This window comes from Cydia splendana, chromosome 2, assembly GCF_910591565.1.
Source record: "Cydia splendana chromosome 2, ilCydSple1.2, whole genome shotgun sequence".
NCBI classification, from domain to species: Eukaryota; Metazoa; Arthropoda; class Insecta; order Lepidoptera; family Tortricidae; genus Cydia; species Cydia splendana.
Window position 1 is genome coordinate 1,595,195 of NC_085961.1, and position 21,487 is coordinate 1,616,681.

General features: G+C 36.9%; 1 protein-coding gene across 1 annotated transcript in view; it reads left to right on the forward strand.

Moving 5' to 3' along the window:
* LOC134801853 (protein madd-4) overlaps positions 1-21,487 on the forward strand; it is a 490,229-nt gene that overhangs the window by 307,526 nt on the left and 161,216 nt on the right. The window contains exon 3 of the mRNA XM_063774493.1: positions 4,490-4,578. Coding sequence (XP_063630563.1) covers positions 4,534-4,578 — 45 coding nt within the window. The 5' untranslated portion in view covers positions 4,490-4,533. The remainder of the gene's footprint in view (positions 1-4,489; positions 4,579-21,487) is intronic.

The following is a 21,487-nucleotide window of genomic DNA, read 5'->3' on the forward strand; positions in this document are numbered from 1 at the left end:
ACAAACATATTTTTTTTGTGGTGTTGGTTGCTGGTTGCAAAATTACGTTGTTTTAGTTAGTAGAATAGAAGGCGTATTCTGATTGTAATTACAGGTTAAGAATTTAAAAGTCACTTTTGCCACTGACCGATCATCCAGATCTAACCAGAAAACTAGTGCCTACGCCAATACTCGAGTTTAGTTGCCAAGTGGATCCTAGGCTCCCATGAGCCGTTGTAAAATGCCGGGATAACGCGAGGAAGATGATGAAGATGATGGTACGCCAAATTATTTACACTAGGCCTTTTCATGTTGATTAAAATCATGGCGTTTTTATCAAGTGAACCTTCTGCCTACATCTCTCACTTTTATACCCTATCATGCCAGCTTTTATCATTAAGTGACGTAACAGGGATATGCCATTAGATTGATATCAGTTATTAAAAGTTTGTTAATATTTCCCGCCATATTGTTTCAAGTGTTGTTGAGGGTGATAATGAAAAGCTTGGTTTACCTAATGATAGAATTTACCTAATGAAGTAATGACTTTTTGTTTTATGTGATGATGATGATGCATTCCTGTTATCCCTCATTAGGGACATAGGGCTCGCAGAAGAATCCTCCATTTGTCACGATCTTGAGCGGCTTCTTCCAGGCTCTTTCCAGCCGAGTCCAGTTGAGCCAGCCTCTTTCTCAACTGATCGCCTCCCTGTAGTACAAGGCCTCCCCGACCGCCTACTGCCGGCCGCATGCCAGCGGAGACCCTGCTTGGCCAGATGGCTGTCCGGCCTACGGAGTACGTGTCCGATCCAGCGCCATTTCCTTTCGAGGATTTCCCTTCCTATGGGCTTCTGTTCCGTCATCTGCCATAGTCTGACGTTTGAGATGGTTCGTGGCCAGTAGATCCCTAGAATGCGTCGCAGGCATTTGTTTACGAACACCTGCAGACGATTGGTGACATCTTTCCTCACAAGCCATGTCTCGCAACCGTACAGCAGGACCAACTTGACGTTGGACATTCTGATTTTCGTACGTCGCGTTATCACGGCGGACGTCCATACAGGCTTCAGCTGCGCATATGCTGCTCGCGCCTTGTTTATGTACTCATTATAAAACAAAAGGGGACATTGGAACATTGGGGGGAACACTGCGCGGTATTGTTCGTAAAAAAAGGGGAAATTCCAAAAAAGTGTTGAGTGCGTGTCGCTATTGTTTATAACACTTCTGATATAGCTTAGAAACTGATATTTGACTTGATCATTTTTAATGACTAAATACTTAATTCAATTTCTGCGGGTTACTAAAGTAGCTGCCATACGCGTCATGTACCCGGCAAAGTAGACTTTTTTATGTATTTATTTATTTAAACTTTATTGCACAAAGTATATACAAAAATGTACAAATGGCGGACTTAATGCCAAATGGCATTCTCTACCAGTCAACCATAGGGCCAAACAGACATCTACAATTGGTGCAAACTATACATATAAACTACATAAATAAATAAAATATATATAAACTACTACATATTTATACAATACATACTATAAATATAATAATGATGGATATTATTCGAACTCTTGTTTTAGCAAATGCTTACGCAACAACCGCTTAAAAGAAAACTTACTTGGAGCTTGTCTAATATTTAGAGGGAGTGAATTCCAAAGACGACTAGCCTGGACGGCGAAAGAATTAGTCATAAAACCAGTACGGTGAGAAACGGTTTTTTGTGGAATGCCTAAGGGTGACATTCCATTTCTGACCGCAGCTGCACTACTAGTACGAACGCGTCGGTGTTATTGTCAATTTCCATAGTAAAATGAATGGTAGTGCTGCTGTCGTTGGAAATGGACTGTCACCTTAAAAGGTGGCTGAGTGGCGATTACAAGCATATAGCACTGCATTGCTGCGGCAAATCTCAGAAATCTGGGCAGTAACATTGATGTCGACATTTTTGGCAGTAATGCACTCGTCAGTAACGTAGCGCTTCAATATTGCTACAGTAATTTTGGTGTAGTCTTACGAACGATACCTTTAATCTAATACCAGCCTGTCTTTCAGTTGGTTTCATAAAGCATGTCAAAATCAAATTAAACTTTACATGACCAGCTTAGCAAATGCTAAATGAACAATCAAAACTCCCCTTTCATATTCCTGATAAGTCAGCCTACCTACCTATATATTGTATCTAACTCCCAGAACATCTAGACGCAAATCTAATCGAGTCTAGATGACCTGCCACTGCAAAATCCGATAAATATCCCAACCTGTCGTATCCCAAACTTCGCCGAACTTGGCTGAACTTCCCCGTGTATTCTTTGCGAAAGGATTCCACTGCTAATGCTCTTACCTAAAACAAAAACGACGTATTAACATGTAAAATTGATGTGACTTGTGCCCTTTTTGTCGAGAAGGGAAGGATGTTTGGGGAAACTGTATGGGGATTTGGAAGTTTATGTAAATTATAAAAAGTTTGGTCGGTGAAACGTTTTGCCTGTGTGCGGCTTAGAGTTGAGCTGATAGTAAATATAACAGAATATGTAGTAAACGGGTAAACTAAGTAACAAAATAGTAGTAGACACGAGGGATTAATATGCGACCACATCTTTTAAAATTAGGCACTTATTGATATGCCATCGGATAGTTTTCAAAACTCTCACGACCCTCAGCAATGAGGAACACGACGCAAGGAGGAGTTTTCAAAATTGGAAAAAAGATCGGAAACTTCTCACATTGTATTGGAATCGAAATTTACAATTTCAAAAATGAAAGTAAGCATTGGGGTAAGATTGGCTCCTATGCCCGTAAAGAAGTTTTTTGGCAAAAGACCCGTAGACTTTCTTCCCACATTTCTTTTTCTCTTCCGATTATACTAAACAATCCCTTGTATCTTACATCAAAAGGGTTTACATAACCTCGGCACGCAAACTTCGTTCCATCGATATGTCGATTCAGATTTAGCGAGCGAAGTTAAATCGAATACAGAACTCGGTCAGGGAATAAACATAAGGTTCGCATGTCGCGTTCCGTAAATATCGAGTGGCGTTGGCGTGCCGATCGATTGTTGAACGTTCACAGTAAAAAATAAAATGGGTTGTGAAAGTGACACGAATGTAAATGGATAGGTACTGAACTAGCAGATTATCTTCGGTGATAACTTGTTGGGGAGTCCTTTGGTGGGCGGCTCGGAAAATGTTCGCAAATGTGACGCCTCAGCAAATGGGTCTGTCCCTAAGAAAGGCTAGAAGATGAGAATCCCACATGAAGACCCAGTATGGCTCTTTCCCTGGTCCGGGGAAAAATGCAAATACTTTGCTAGGTACAGTCACCTGCAATAATATGTTACTCTTAGAAAGACGCAAAAATGTGTGACACGCTCTTATGGCTCTGCAAATAAAATCGTGTACGATATTTTTGCAGCCTTCGTTGTGTAACATATTATTGCTGGTGACTGTACACCGGGAAAAACGAACGAGCAACAAAGCGTGTCAAATAGTGACGTTTGTTATATCAAGTCGATAACCATATAATCATCACCGTGTGACGTTCATAGTTGACAAAATTAAAATTTGATTCAACGATTTTGACGACTTCACAGGTTCGCGTCACCCATACGACTAACTAAATATAGGTTCCGGAACCTATATTTAATGGCTCACGATCGTGCGCCTGGTACCATATCTACCTCATTTTACTTACATCTATGCCTATAGTTGTTCTATGTTACAAGATACTTATAACTAAGGTGGTGATCGACTGGTGTAAACCATTGTTATACGGTATTTAGTCAATCCACATTTTGTCAATTCTTTATATGTCTATTTTCGACAAGAGATTATTATAAAATCCCTTATCTTTTTTTCAACAGATTTATAATTTTTAACTGTTTCATCAGATACGTAAGTGTTTTCATTCTTACTTGTCCTATCATGTAAACAAACACTTCTCCAAGACATTATGACACTTTTCTCTGGAATTACACAGTAATCATCACTTAGGATGTTGTTGTATACTTTTACTTAAAGAAACACACAAAATATTGAAATCTACCAAATAACCACTGAAAAATATCATTGGTAATAAGATTTTCATCAATAATCGCAGTAACGAACGGATCATCAAAAACATCTGACATTATGATGTCTAGATTGTCTATAAATCGTATTGTTGGAATGACACTTTGACGTCACGTTTGTTTCTTCGAGCAACACAGGCTTCCGACATGTCGGAACACAGTCGCACTTCTCACTCACTACATACAGAATCCAATCTGTAATTCATAGAAAATTACACACGTCAAAGACAAATCTTGCAAACCTTGATCAAATCTCTTTTTGTGTACGGATGAGTCACAGCACGCATCGCCATAGGTACAGTTGTACCAACCAGAGGGGAAATAGTACGAATGCCGTCTCTCTTCCCGGTGTTGCTCGAAGCTTTTGTTTACATGATAAGACACGTAAGGATGACTACACTTTACATTCTAACCATAGATCAATTGTTTCAGAAGGTGTAACGCAGTAATGCAAGAGCGAGGATACCCCTGACGGCGACATGGCGAATTGTTGCATAGTGCTGACCATACTGTGTGCCTCACTGGTGAGTACCTACCCAATAATATTATATGACTAGAGTTTATGCGGAAAGAAAAGAGTCGAAGAACGTATGGGGCCCAAACATCCACGACTCTTCTTTCCGAACAGACTCTACATATTTAGCAACTTGAAAATCGCAATATTTAAAATACGTAAGTAGGTAGGTACGTATGCCTTCGGACATTCAGATTAGGCATTTAAGCAAACCTTATTGCCATAAAAACATTTGCGTATGTCCATAGTAAAAAAACTTCCGTTACTATTTTTGCTACAATAAGATCAACATTTCCGAGCAAATAAAAAAAAAGTGTTTTGGTTATTCGTAATTCAAAGAAAGTTAAGACTAGGATGACTCGCGCTAGACCGGGCCGAGCCAGGGTCGAGGCGCCCGACATGCCATTTTCTATGACGGCTGATCGATGATCACGTGGTGCTTTCCATATAGGAAGCGCTGAAGCTCCGGCCCGTCTCCGGCCCGGTCTAGCGTGAGTCATCCTTTAAATCGTGACGTGAGCATAAAATCACATGCAAACCGTATCACGAAATGAAACCAACTTTACATAATGCCAGTTCTTAAATAAATTTAGCGAGTTATTAAATAAATTTTCTTCATCATCATCATCATCATCTCAGCCATAAGACGTCCACTGCTGAACATAGGCCTCCCCCTTGGACCTCCATATGATACGTGCCGGTTGGAAGCGACCCGCATCCAGCGTCTTCAAATTTTCTTGTAAATAATATAATAAGCCTGTATGAATCGGCAATCGCATTACCCACTTATTCATAAAACTTTGCAGGCCTGATTTAGTTAAATTATGTTTTATCCCTTTCTTACAAATACATAAGTCAAAATGACAGATCAAGACAAACGATTATTAGCTACTAGAGGTTTGTAGCGCGTTTATGAATAAGGGTTAGTACGTAACTTTAAAAAAAATATTTTTGTCAATTTTTAAAACGGAAGTTTATTTTGATTTCTAATTGTGATTTGGAGAATGAATGTAGGTAAAACCTGCCAGCCATGCCAAGGTCGTATCATAACAATATCAAAACTTTAAAATCCGAATATTGCTCCTAGGAAAGTACATCCAAAATTTAGAGAATAATCAAATAACGAATTAACATACCACTGTTTGAGTGATTTCAACTTGTGAATAACTAATGTGCTTAATTGGAACGTAATTTGGTTAGCGTAATGGGAGAGTAAAGAAACATGCAGAGTAACACCTTTATAAGTTTTCACCACTCATAACCTTTTGTAGGTTTCATATACATATATTCATATTTTACTTATATATCAGGTTTTAAGTTATCTGTATTCTTCTTTGTACACATAAATAAAAAAAACCTACTATGAAATGTTCATGGGTGAAATATCCTGTAACCCATAACTTAGCATTCTCGCCATTTATTCTAAAAATAAAGTTATATTTCTAAAGCATTACTCATCTTATATAAAAACAAGACATAAACTCATATAGAACCACGAGGATTGGGTACATTATTAACTGTTTCTTATGTTGTATGAAGATTGAAAATAGTAAGAATTTGTAACAAGACTGCCTAAATGAGCTTTCTAAAAATAAAAGTGGAAATTACTATAACGCTTCTTCTATTTGTTTGTTACTAAATATTTCTTATCCAGCACTAGTAGTTAGAGATGCCCGTGTTTGTAGTGTATGTATTATTTATTTATTTAAATAACACATATTGACAACGCATTAAAATTAAAACTAATAACATAAAACTTACAAATAACAACCCAAATTATATATTATTACATCTAAAATTAAATACAAAAATACTCAATATGTAGGTACAATCTTACAAGTTGATTTTAAGTGTCACTCTGTTCCGTTTCGTAACTCCCATAGTTATGTCAATTACCTGTGAATTATCTAGACTTTCTGATAATTTATGAACCACATTTTAATAATTATAAACGCCTAGATGTACCTTAGAGGATATAACCAACGGAGACGCCATGTCTCAAATCGTCGGTACAAAATAGTCTGCCGTTTTTTGCGGGGGAGGGGCACATCAAATGTATAGGTACGTCATGTCAGATAAACGTCAGTCCATACATATGGTTGACAAGTTGTTGACCATTGGCCGCCTATTTTCGACAGAGGGGAACGCCTGTTAATGGCGGTTCCATTGTTAATTACTCCGAGAGATGTACAGATATTTCATGTCACTTTTCTCTTTCTGTAGGATACTAGACATTTTATGATCCAATCATGACCTAAGCGTTGCAAAATTATGTTAGCGGTCGAGTCATAAATCTACACGCGCTTACGAACTGTGTAAATAATAATAACAATAAATGTTTATTTGTTTAGACAACAAGATCCACTTTGTTATTATTATATACAAACTGAAACCTAAAAACTATGTTAGTATTCGTAACTCACTAATGACAACGTATTTATAATTAAGTGTTGCATTATTGAGCACTCATTTCTTACAGCTATTGTATTCAGGAGGCTGTTTGGGCTGTCACTGTCACGTATTTTGTTCAGAAGCGATGCCTTCTTTTTCCGCAGCACAGCATTGAATTGAAACTGTCTACGCGTGCTTCCGCGAACATGGTGGATGTGTAAAGCAGAAAAAATAGATCTTGAAAAAAATAAATGCAATACTTAATAAAAAATGCAGAATCCTCACAGACAAGAGGTTAGTTTTACCTATTGATATTATGTTTATTCTCAAATTGCTCATACTACGGTATTATATACCAATATATCCTGCACCAAGCGGCAACGTCGCGTCTAACTTCCACTATAACTACCCTATTTCACTTACCGTAATTGTTATGTTGGTAAATGCAATAACCTCTGTAATACCCAGTTGGCCAACTAATGGGTAAATAGCCGGTATAACGTCGCTATAAGGCTTGATTGCTGGCTTGATTATACAAATTTAGATATTAATTACGTTGTTTCAGTAGTATTTTATAGAAAAACAGTTTAAATGTTAGTATTAACATCACGAAAAGGTGAACTTTGTAGTCCCTTCTTAGCCTTTTCTGACATATTTTTTATAATTTTCTGGTGGCAAACAATTGTATAATAATGTCTGTTAGGAAGTAGATAGCAAAGCATACGGTTAAATATGGTATATGAGGATTCTTTGTAGGTAAATGTATAATTTAATAAAGCACCGCCATCTATCGAAACTATGCTTAATAGATTTAATATTGTGTCGTGAAATAAACAATCATAATTGTAAGTGTTATTTTAATTTAATGATTTACTATTATAAATATTTGTAAACTCTATACGAAATGGAAAGATTTACTTAATGTCTAACTAAATACTTCACAAAATGAAATAAATATCAGACATAAAACGAGACTCATTTAAATTTAATTCACCTTCTTTCAAGAACATTTATTCATTTTCTAAAGCCCACCTGCCTCAGATTGAAGCTGTCACTCGCAATCTTAAACCAATGATTTCGTTTTACATTAAAAAATAGCTTATTAAATGCCGAAAGCAGAATTTACTTTCATCACGTTAAAACCGTTTAGTATTCATACAGACAGCATAAATTTAATATTAGGAGCCATGTTTATAAAGTAATTTGTTTTACATAAAACATAAAGCTATTCCATTTATTGGCGGAGCGGTTTGACAAATTGACAGTATGTCATGTGACGTGAGTGGGATTGGCGTTGACAGATTTATTATGATGATATTATTGTCTTGAGTTATATTAGACGTTATGCATTTTTATTTTATTGTCAGGTGATGTGTTTTTGGAATATGTTTTGTTGGTATTTCTTTAGTATTATCTTACTTTAGTTTTGTTAGGAAGATATTAAAACGCTCCGTATTCTTGTCTTTCTCCGTGTTCTGCTCTTGTGTCTTAAAAACTAGTCTTATATCTAGATAAGACTAGTTTTTAAGATACCTACCGTATCAAAACTGATGTCACTTAAATGCTGCTCAGTTATACACAAAAAGTAGTTTTAATATTGATTTTTTAAATGTTTTAATCAAGGGAAAAGCTAGACTATATTTGCAAGGGCAGAATCTAACCAAGACCTTAAAAGGTTAAAGTTAGCTTGAAAAAAAAAAAAAAACACAAATCATGTTCTGATTTTCAATTGTATAATATCATTACCCTGAATACCATAGCAGTATAACTTTAGTTTGAAATAGCTAGTTACATAGACGACGGATCTGACAAGTAAAACTTTAAACAGAAGTAATTGAGATAAATCCGAAAAAAATCCGAGATATGGCAAAATCTTTCGTCGCGAGTATCGCGCGGCGCTCCACATCCTTTTTTCCCTTCTAATTTCGTGGCTTGACGCCCTCTTTTAAATCGTAAACATGAAAACAATTGTAACTCACATTGTATTAATGTAAACAATAAGAAGCATTTTCAAGCTTTCCAAGATATTTCTTATTTTAAACGTAGACAATAGAAAAATCTTTTATGTGCTCTAATGGCTTCCCGTCGAACACTTTCCATCCCACTTCTGATGTCGGGGAAGCGGAATGTTTCATTGAATAAAATATTGATTTATTAAACAAACCTTATCTGTACTGGCACAGATTGAATGGGGGTAAGCGAATTCACTTTACAAACTTTGATTAGGTATACAACGTATCTCTACTCTCTGGACATTGACCGACATCCCGAGTAGAGTTCCTTCTCTGGAATGCTCTAATAATATATGGTAAATTATTTAATTAACATAAAAAAAATAAAAAAAAGTTAAATTAATTCAATAAAAGGAGCATACTATGTCAGTCGATCACAATGACGATAAGATTAAAGTGACACTAGTGACATGATGCATGACATACTCTTTAATTACCGTGTATCTACATACAGGCTGCTCCGAAGTATTAAATTGAAAATCAGTAATTTCTCCGTTAATAATAGGTACTGTGGCGTTTGGAATGAGACTTTGTACATAGGTTAGAAATACCTTAGTCGACATGTCATATTCATCTATATCCAGAGGGTAGAGAGATGTTGTACTTATTGTATAACCTTAATAGTTGTTTTTGCGCATGGAAAATTGCAATCTATTTTTGAGGTACCATACGATTAGACTAAGCAATATGCATACTGTTAGGTCAGTGATTGTTACTGATATTCTATCTAACCGTTTATGTATATGTACTTACTACGCATATAGTGCTTGAAGCAGTTAGGTGTTAGGTATGTAAAACTATAATATCATCTTGCTAGCGTGGTTCCGACATTTTTTTTATAGGGATTCGACACCTTCTCTCGGTATTATAACCCTAAAGAGAGGGATAGGGATAGTGTTTTTCTTTTTTTACTATTATTTAAAGCCTGACCAGGAATATATGATCATGCGCCATGTTGCGGAATTTCATTGGAACTAATTTCTTACACTGGCAATAATTTTAATGATAGGTTGTCATTGTTGTCAGTGTCATTGTGGCGGTTTACTTGAATAATACTTAAGTGTTGAATATTAAATAACAAATGGCCAAAACTATACATAATTAAGAGCGAAACAATGTAAATAATTAACTGCTGGAAAAGAACCGTTCGGGAAATTAAACTATTTCGCTACGAAACATTTCCAAATTAACATCAGAGCTGACAGGTAAACGAATCAAAATGTCATTATAGTCTGGTTATTACGACTGGGTTATTGTAGTGTTATGTTATACAAGTGAGTAAATACTTAAGTACAGTAACAAAGATGTGTTTGAAAAATATTTATTTACTATGGGCAAAGATATACATAACATACATTTTCATTTTTAGTTTTAATCTTGTGTACATAGATGGCAATAAATTTACAGTGACTACAAAATTTACTATGACAATAACTCTCTATACACTCTGTTCTCTTTGCTATGGGCTTTGGAGACGATCAATTTTGTTCATTGACAATGTAGCAGACCCTATGTAAGGTAATTTTGACCTATGTGTGACGCGTAAGAAAATACATGAGTCTTATACTGTAAAAACCGACAATAAAAAAAATGAGAAACACCGAATATTTGGATTCTGATTATGATTAGAGTGAATACAAGTATATAAGTCAAAATAACGAGTTGCCAATCCACATTGTTCAGACTATACTGAACTGTTGCCATATAAATGACAATAATAGCGCCCTCTTGACAATGATCATATATTCCTGGTCAGGCTTTACTGACAAATATTAGTTTGCCAGACTAAATAATAGTACTTTATTGTCGAGGCTCGGAAGTAGCTTCTTGCAGGCTGAGGATTCGTTTTAAACGGACGACCTTGGGAGTCCGTTTAATTGAATCCGAAGCCAGCAAGTAGCCTTCCAGCTGAGTCATATATAGTGCTTTTCTCAAAAATGGTGCAAGAAATATAAATATCATAGAAATATTTTACAAAAGCAACTTTCTTACGTATATATTTTCACAGAAAAAAGTCGAAACAATTGAAAAAATTAGCTTTGCCGCCTTTTTATTTTTTTAATAAAAAAATAGAAGTGTATTTTTCTGCCGAAAATACGCCAACCTATTTGAGACAGCTAAATAGTCGCGGTACTAATCATCTGTTTGGCTGTTTAATGGGCCTGTGCCTTCATTTGATATGGCCATTTCAACTTTTAAAAAGTTTGGAACTCGACAAATAATGGAATTTGTATGCAACATTGCAGTCCCAAAATCGAGACTGCAATGTTTTTAACTTTTTAATTTTTGACTGACCATAAACTACGCGCTTCGCTACCTATTTTTTAAACGGCAAAGTCGACTTTGCCGTCCATTTTTTAGAAAACACCATAACAGGACCGAGTGCTCTCGCTGAATCTCTCTACTGTGCCCCCGCGCTGGCAGTGCAAATATTTGATCGCAACTTTGATTTTTATTGGCTATTTTTAAGCCCCGCTTTGAATACGACTGGAACATTTGCGAATACTGACGATGGAAAATGTAGGGAAAAAGGAAAACTGCTGATGTGTGAAATGTGAGATTTGGCAGTAAAATTAATATACCTAGTGGGTGGCTAAAAAATAACTGCATTCCCGTTGCCAGGGAGGTTTTGGGATTATACTGAGCAACTTTTAGTACGGAACCAACCCTGAAATAGCAAAAAAAACATTACCCTCCCTTAGAAAATGGACCAGCCAAAATTTCGGGGTTAGTCCCATAGTAAAAGTTGCTCAGTATAATCCCAAAACCTCCCTGGCAACGGGAATGTAGTTATTTTTTAGCCTACCTTTATTAAAAATAAATAATAATTTAGCCTATAAGTATAGGTATATACCTCTACTAGGTCCCTACGCTGGCCCAATGCGGGTTGGGTTGACCTCACATTTAAATTTCTCTCTCTAATTTTCAAAATTCCGACAAGGTTAGATGGGTTAAAAGAAAAATTGGAGCAAGAGAAATACTTATAGGGAATCCTCATACTGTCTTTCTTGCCCCGATCAAAATAAACCATCATGCCAATTCGAGTTTTAGTTATTTCGATCTGTTTTCGATATGATGTCAGTGTCAAAAATGACATTTTTTCAACCAAAAACGTCCCTTTTGACACTGACAGATCAGTATCATATCAGAATCAGATCGAATAACTAGAAGTCGAATTGGCCTAAAGATAAAGATAGTTTATAATTCAAGTAGGCATATTTCAATGCGCTTATGAACGTCAAATAAAGCTACACCGGCTCCAACCCTACACCTCTGCCTCGAGAAGATTTAAGTCCCCCCTCAATTGGAGGAGGGTATCCCAATATGGGACCGGCAACAAACTCGGCGGGACACATCTTTTGAAAACCTTATATCTTATAATTAACATGCATCACGAGTAAATAAGAAAAATACAATTTTAATTACTATAGAATTCATGCAAATAACATACAATTATAGAAATATATGTTTCTCTTGCCCACATGACCTTATCGTTATATTATTATGACAATACGATGTGTGACCTCAAATCTGGTGCCGATTCCTACAATATATTATTGATTTCCCGTGCCAGCTTTATCCATGTTTACAAAAGCTCCATGTCTAATGTAGCGAATGATATAACGTTAATTAAGATCAGATTGTTTACATTCAATCAGGGTTCCATTCGGTCCGTTCAGTTCAATCGTTCTCTTTTTGTGAGCGTGTGTAAATAAATGGTTTTGCTTTCGGGCGTTTAGGCTATATGTATATGTATGCCATAGAACAGTAAAATTATGGAGTATAGAGTACAAGGAGGTCTTATGATAAAACAGTTGTAAATTTGTCTAGCAGTCAGCTGTCAATAATAGTTCCAAATCTCTCCAAAGTAGCGCTAGAGTAGCTAAGGATGTAGGCGTTATTGACGGAGTGAAGTGCGCTGTCAATGATTTGATTGTTTCTATCAAATATTCTAGGCTTCGAGCAACACGGAAGGGAGGCGGCATTCGCACTATTTCCCCTCTGCCGAGGTACAAGATTAGCGCGTCAATCTAATCTAGCGCGGGTAATAAAACTAGTTGCTTGGATTTTTCACTAGACCGAGTCCAGCCGCGCGCGTGAACACTGCTGCACAAAAATGCCTGTTTGCTCGGTTTTTTGTTATAAAAAGAGGTCGGGGACATCAAATTTACAAAAAGAAAGTGTTACATTTCACATGTAATATTTTTTTCATATCTCACGCTCTGAAAGTGGGTCGTTGTTGTTCTAAAAGGTGCGCAGAAAGTGATACGTTTATGCTCTAGCGCAGAAAAGTGGTGTGCTCCTCTGCGTCCCCGTCTCACGAACAACTGGGTGGAAACAAAATGGAAAAATAGTGTCTTTATTTCCTCGCCTGGAACAATTGGTAATTGTTTAATTTTACTAATCCCACGTTGATCCTTTTTTTTATAAAAAATGATGTAAGTAAATTGTTAAAAACAAATTATTCTTGATTTCTTTCGTTGAATTCTATTTACTCGATTTCATAAGGCGGGAACCAAAAGGAATACACCAAAAATATTTTTTTAAACCTTACCCTTGCGTAAATGAGCAAAGGCAGAATCGTATACAGCCACAGTTAAACGTTTGTACGTTATTAAATGGGTTTTTAAAGTTATTTACCACTATATTCATGAAAATAAAATAAAGTACAAGATAAAAATGTCTTATATTATTATTTATTATTTAAAATACTTTTATTATGTTATTACGTGGTGCGGCGCACCAAGGTCGCGGTGCGGTCCGGTAGTCTGTTGCGGCTTTTAGAACGAAAAAGTATAAAATTAAAAAGTAAGAGGCAATCCCGCTGATTTTCATACTATAATGAACAAATAATTTTAAAATTACTGCAGTTTGTTAAAAAATGTTTTTTCGTAAATATTGCAATCTAAATGATTTTCGCTAGGGGTTATTAATCTTCACACATGTAAAGTCTCCGATTGCAAGTAAGTCCTAAGGAAAAAATCATGGCCGTAGGTCTATTAGGTACTTCAATTACTGATTTTGCGAAATTGCATTGTCTTGTTTGGTTTCCTCGCATTCGATATGAAAAGTAGAGTGTTTAACTCGGGTGAAAGGCACCATTTCCGTCTCGGACTATTGGCGCTCTCACTGCGTTCGAGCGCCAAACTACCTCGACAGAAATGGGTGCCTTTCAACCCTTGGTTAACAATCTACTATTTTTACATATCTATGTTTAATTACATTCAAACACAATTATTATATTTTAGTCTCATGTAATTGTTGGATTTATCGATTTTGCTCGCTCAGTACAAATTGCGGATCGGTCGAGCGACAAATCCGACTTCTCATCTCTCAGAATACAATAACATACTTCAACGAAAATGTGTTAGTGTGCGTGTTGTGCCACTTGTCACTCGTCCGGACTCGTCCGTACACAAAAAGAGATCGAGGTTTGCAAGATTTGTCTTTGACGTCTGTCATTTTCTATGTATTTGTGTCGTCATTACAGATTGGATTTTAATGGGATTTTGTATGTAAGTGTGTGAGAAGTGCGACTGTGTGCACCTTTCCCCCCGCGAAAAATGGCAGAAAGATTTGTACGGTGAGATATCGCTTGGGCCCCTCCCTTCCGATGTGTCGGAAGCCGGTGTTGCTCGAAGATTCTAGGTATAACAGTATTTTTGTAGTCATAAAGAAAATACTACCAATTATAAGAAAATACTTCCAAGTACCTATAATAAAAAATATCCTTACATTTGTATCTGAAAATCCACATAACAATAACTTTCGGTAACTTTTGCTATTGTTGTGTTAGGGAAATCTTATTGAATAGACAGACATGAAAACAACGAGAGTTTTCTTTTTTTATACAAACGTAATCTTGGGAAATATTTATATGACACATGTGACATTATTGTAAGTATTATATTAATAATCTAGTTTTCTTTGAGACTATCACTACACCTTATAAAACAAAGTCCTCCGCCGCGTATGTCTGTTTGTGCTTGTATGTTTGTTTCCGATAAACTTAAAAATTTCATGCGGTTTTCACCTATCAATAGAGTGATTTTTAAGGAAGGTTTAGGTGTACAATTTGTTAAACCGTTCGAAGCCGGGGCGGGTCGCTAGTTATTCTATAAGAGAGAGATAATATGTATATGTACTTGTTTGTAACTGATACTGTCAGTTACAATTAAATGTTTGAAACACGCAGACTCTGGGTTATATATATTTTTTTCGCTTAGCATTTGCCTCAAACAAACCAGTTTCTGTTCGGTCTCTCTTTTACTCAATATCATTAATCTCGAGTTATAAAAGCGATGGGAAAACAGTCTGATACCTGCTTTTTAGGGTTCCGTACCCAAAGGGTAAAACGGGACCCTATTACTAAGACTTCGCTGTCCGTCCGTCCGTCCGTCCGTCCGTCCGTCCGTCCGTCTGTCACCAGGCTGTATCTCACGAACCGTGACAGCTAGACAGTTGAAATTTTCACAGATGATGTATTTCTGTTGCCGCTTAAAATAAAGATTTAAATGGGGCTCCCATACAACAAACGTGATTTTTGACCAAAGTTAAGCAACGTTGGGAGTGGTCAGTACTTGGATGGGTGACCGTTTTTTTTTGTTTTTTTTTTCGTTTTTTTTTTTTGCATTATGGTACGGAACCCTTCGTGCGCGAGTCCGACTCGCACTTGCCCGCTTTTTTCGCTTTTTGCACGCTAGGGAGCAAAGTTTTAATTAGCATTTTTTTTACATCGTATTAGCAGAAGTTTGGTAAATAAGCTGTCCGTATGCGACAGAGCTGTGTATTTTTTAATGTTTGCTATGGAGTTCCAATCCAAAAGGGTTATATTGCTTTAATGTTTGTCTAAACTGTCTATGTAAAGGATTGGTATACGCAGATTGGGAGTTAGAAAATGTAATCAAATCTTTGTCAATCATATCACCAGTATTTTCGTAGAAAGATGTTTCATTTCAGAATCCCTATATTTATATTATAACCGACTTCAATTTCATAGAAGGAGGAGGTTCTGTATTCGGTTGTGGCTATGTTTTTTGTATTATGAACAGCGCGCCAAGCGGAACGTTTTGGAAACTCAAAATCACGCTATCGAATGAAATGTACACTAGAGGTACGAATAACTTTTTAACAGTGCTTACACACAATCGATGTTACGTTCTCATTTTAAAACTATCAAAACAAAATTTGTCAGTAAATAAGAACAATAAAACTATACTCATCCTTTTCTTTTGGGTGCTAGTACTAGTGTAAGACAAAGATAGTATGATTCTCTCTATCTATGTTTGAAATGAGACTAAAACTATAAATGCATTACATGAAACTTGTCAAGTTGTCTTGAATAGTACGAGTAGAAATTTAGTGTGAAAAACTTCAACTCGCTCTAACTTCTTTGTATTAATACGATTTGTAGCAACGAAAACTAGTACCAAGCACAGATCTATCGGCCCGATTCGAACTTTAAGATACGTCAGTTAATATATCTAGATATATTCCATAATTATGGATTAGATATGTCAGTGTCAAATGTGACATTTCTTCAAACAAAAACGTCACTTTTGACACTGGCACATCTAATCCATATCGTTTCTAGATCTATTAATTGACGTAACTTAAAGTTCGAATCGGGCAGTATGTAATATTAATGTTCATGTAAAATTTCATATTATTTCAGAATATCATTTTGAAATAAGAGCGTAATTTTATTTTAATTGTATCACGGCGGCTTAGTTCGTGTGATAAGCTCTGTAAATCTAGATTTTAAGGTCAAAACGTAGTTGCCAAAGTGCAACATTGCTATAATTCCTGGCCAGGCAAGCCAAGTCACGAACCGAGTCCAGTCAAGAGTAATCTGATTTCAGTGCTACGTGACATTTTCCTCTGAAATTGCAATTGACGGTTGTTTTAGGATTAAATGTCAAGTTTAGAATTTGATCTCGATCTGTACCCCTTGTCAAAATTTCATTCGATATCGTGACGTGACGTACGCGTTGTACATATTTAATGATAAAAACAAAGAAAGAAACAAATAAACATAATAAAACTTTTAAAAAAACTTACAGATAAAAAATTAGGTCCAGATCGCCGTCAACGGGCAAGGTGCCCAGAAGGCTGGCCGTATTTCCCCGCTGTATGGCGATACTAATACGCTGGGCGAAATAGTGGCCAGCCCTCTGGTCACCAGAAGCCTCTATTAGGTGCGCCGACAAGTCTTTGTACAGTCGACGCGCACTTGGCCCCCATGCCCCCAAAGTTTCGACACCAAACGCCGCAAATATGTAGCTGCTTCCCAGAGCGGCATATTTGCGGCGCTTGAGGCTTTCGGCTGAGGAAGCCGCAGCGCCAGCAGATTCTTTGGTGCTCGGAACATGGGTCGGTGCCAGGGTATCAACGCAAGTAGCGTCCCAAACTAGCGGCCGACCCATGCTCCAAGGCACCAGTGTCATTCCGTCGGGCCTCTTGCCGTCATCCCTGGCCAGACCGCTGGGCTCGAGGACTGCAGGTACTTTGGCACTAACAAGAGTACGTACGTACGCGTTTGCATTATGTGTCATTTTGTAAGGGATTTTGAGTTTCCAAAACGTCTCGTTTGGCGCGCTGTTCAAAATTCCATACAAAAATAGACTTAACGCAAATGCGAACGCTCGTTACGCTATCGAATGAAATTTACTCTAGGGATTCTGAACTGGTGAAATAATCTGAACGGTTAAAAGGTCAAAATATCTCGCATAAAAATAGGAATTAGGTATATTTATATTTATAGGTAAAGACCGACTAAGTTAAATTTACATTAACTGGAATAGAACAAAGTACCAAGTGTGGCAATGTTAACATTGCCACACTTGATCATTGCAAATACCATGCAGAGATAGCTTGGTCCGAGTCAAGAGGAGTCCTTTGAATTCAATGTGCGTTGAATAAATCATTTTACAGTTCATATGGTGCTACTTTACCGCACTAGTGCGATAATGAGCACATTACGTAACAATGTCGAAAATTTAAAGGGCCATATGTACTGTAACTGTAACGTTGTACGATACATGTGCGAATAGGTAATTCGCATTTCCTATTTTTCGCACTTGTATTGTAATGTAATATACTATTACCAATGCAGTTTGCCTGTAATATCATTATTTAACACTAAATAGCCAAGTAAACGTGGATATGAACGAAGTTTACACTTTCACAAATAAATTGAACATACATGAACCGTAATTTTCATCACAATCTTACCAAATTTCATTCCCGCCACCACATTCGTCCCGCAATAACAATTTAACGAATAACAACGTAATGCGAGCAGTATATTGCTCGCTGTCAATCTAATATTTATGTGGGTTGGTATTTACGACGCGCAACGGATATTGCTATGTCCAGGGAATCGCGGCGTATCTCATCATATTACTGGCCGCAGTAAACGGGTTTAGGGACCGCTTTATACGAGACTGAATCATTTTTGCTTTTTAAATGGAACGGGTGTCTTTATTGAGCTGTGGTCGCGGTGTTGTTGGTATATTTTATTTGAGATTTATGAAGGTTTCGTGGAAGAAGATACTTATGTGACGACATGTCGCGACTACGTGATCTTGAGCACATGTGGTTTAAGACGGTTTTCGTGGAAATATTATAAACGTACCACATATCTGGAGATAATATGAAAAAAACAGCAAACAAGAAAATATTTTGCCATTTTATGAAAACGAATATGTACTTATCTTAGTATAAACCAGAGATATATGTAACTCCGTATAAGATAAATAAAGTATAAGAAAAAAACGTGCCTCGGATATCAAGAAAAAGTCATTCTCGAATAGATGGCGCCATACCTTTGGCCTATTCTCGGCTAGATGGCGTTGACGACACCGTTTGATATTTAACAATTTGAACACATATCAGTGAAAGAACATGGGTCAGTGTGGAACAATAAAAATTAAAAATCATTTATCCGTATACATATTTTGATTAATTTATACATTTTATTTAAGTTGTAATCGTGTGTCGATAGATGGCAGTAAATGTACCGTGACTACAAAAATTACTATGGCAATAGCCCTCTATACTATCTATTCTCTTTGGTATAAACAGACTTATAAATTTTAAATAATATATTTACATTAATTTATCATTTCAGCAGTCTAGTAATGACTTTGGTAGTTAAGCTAGTATCAATAATTATACTAGGTTAATTATTTTGTTCTTTGAATTTGTCATAATGCGAAGGCATCGGTTCAGGTCAAACATCTCTACTGTAGCATGTATACAAGTACTAACACATTTCACAAATACTTACAAATTAATTTATCCTTCATTACACAAAGAAACCCTTAACACACAAAAGGCGGACTCATACCGTCCAACTAGCTCTAAATATCTAAACACAATCCCAACACAAATAACCTAATTTAACAAATGGTTACATATCGCGCACCGCCCTCCGGAGACCAGGGGTGTCGATTTGGTGAAATTGGCCCGCGGGTCTGTATTGCGTGCCCTGTTTTATTGCGCGATGTTCATTGTATTTCCCTTTGATGGACAACCCTGGTTAATGATCATTAGTTTTGAAACTTGAGTTGAGCCAAATGTAATTGAACGTCGTAATGTTATGATTGCTGCTAAAGATTGTTAATAAACTAGTATTTTATAGAATCGTGATATAACGGAGAGCTTTTCAGTCGAGTGCCTACCGTGTTTAGGCCACTAAGCTTGCTGAGTGGCCTAAGAAAGGTACGAGGTTAAAAAGCATGATTATATCATTGTTGTATATATGCTATTAAGATTTTTACTAAACAAGCTTTCATTTACAACTAGGGAACTTATTTAATTTGAGTTTTTAAGTAAGTTTTTAAATTAGTATGAAAGGTGCAAGCACGTAGCTACTGCTCGCCCTTTAAGGGGCCCACTGATTTACAGTCCGCCGGACGGAATCGGCCCGTCAGTTAGAACAAAAAGTTGACAGTTCCGAACAACTGACAGGCAGATACCATTCGGCGGACTGTTAATCAGTGGGCCCCTTCAGAGCTGAAGTCGGTTCGATTCCGGCCTCGGCCACCGGAGGGCTTGTTCATCGACTTCATCGGCACTTCAGTAAGCAGTAACGCTCGTGCAGAGTAAATCTATATGTAACCTTTACAACTCCAATATCCACATAACTCTAGAATTGTAATAAAACAGCATCTTTCCCACTAAATGCATAAACATCCAAATCTGTACTCCGAACAATGAAAACGGGGAGTCCAAATATTTATAAAATAATCCCTCAAACAATGGAGTCCAACACAGTTGTTGGGAACTATTGTAGTATAATAAAATTTGAGCTTTGTTGAGAAGCGGTTTGCGGTTTCATTTAAATGGAACAGAATAATATCAAAATAAATAGTTGTTTTACAAGGTGGCAAAGTTGTTCTTTAACTGGTCGTGCTAATATTGATACCCGAGTAAGCGGGTAATTCGAAAAGTGGAATCTTAAGTGTTGCGAGGGTTAGAAGGCTCGTGCGTTAAGGGACCCACTGATTACAATCGGCCTGTCTGTTGTTCGGAACTGTCAAAATTTTGTTCTAACTGACAGGCCGATACCGTCCGGCGGACTGTTAATCAGTGGGCCCCTTTAAACAAATTTTGCCACCGAGTGAAACACAACATTTTTCACTTACTTAAATACATAGAAAACATCCATAACTCAGGAACAAATATTTGTAATGAACACACAAATAAATGCCCTTACCGGGATTCGAACCGGAGACCTCCAGCTTTATAAGTACTTAAGCACCTACCTACTGTACCTACACATCATATTAACCCAGATAACCCTAAAACTAAAAAAATCTTACCCCTAATTTTTTATGATTTTTATACAGTATCAATTAGCCACTACAAAAAATAAAAAATAAAGCGGTGTTATACCACCTGGTCGGGCTAAATGGGTAATTTAGATAATACCTATACCTGTGCGCTGGTAGGATAGGTACCAGAAATGAAACTTAACGTCATACGCGCCACCTAAGCGTTAAATTTGCTCAGCAAGCATTGCTTGTATGAGGTAATTACGGAGCTCATTAGGGAAGCTAGACTGATTAAGCTGTCGCTTCATTCTGGATTCGGTTTAATCATGTTTAATACCGCTTTGACTGGCATATGACGATTACTTTAGTGCCTATTCGACTCCGAATGACAGGCTATTCCATGTTAAATATACCCTAAAAGAGCTAAAAGTGAATGAATATACCCTGTGAAAATAATCCCCTCAAAAGCAAAAATGTACGGTTTCCCAGTATATTGAACCAAGCTCCATACGAAAGCTTATCGGCCACAAAGCGGTCAGGGAAATTATCAATATCTCGGCATCGGCGAAAAATCAGACCGCACGTGACGCCAATGGCTGAGATTGGGTACTGTTTAGACTGGCCAGCTACTGGTACAAGTCAACTTGACTGCTGGTGCAAGATTACTGGCTTAGAATTGCTGAGAAATTATTAATATCTCGACATCGGCGAAAAATTTGCAGCACGTGACGCCAAT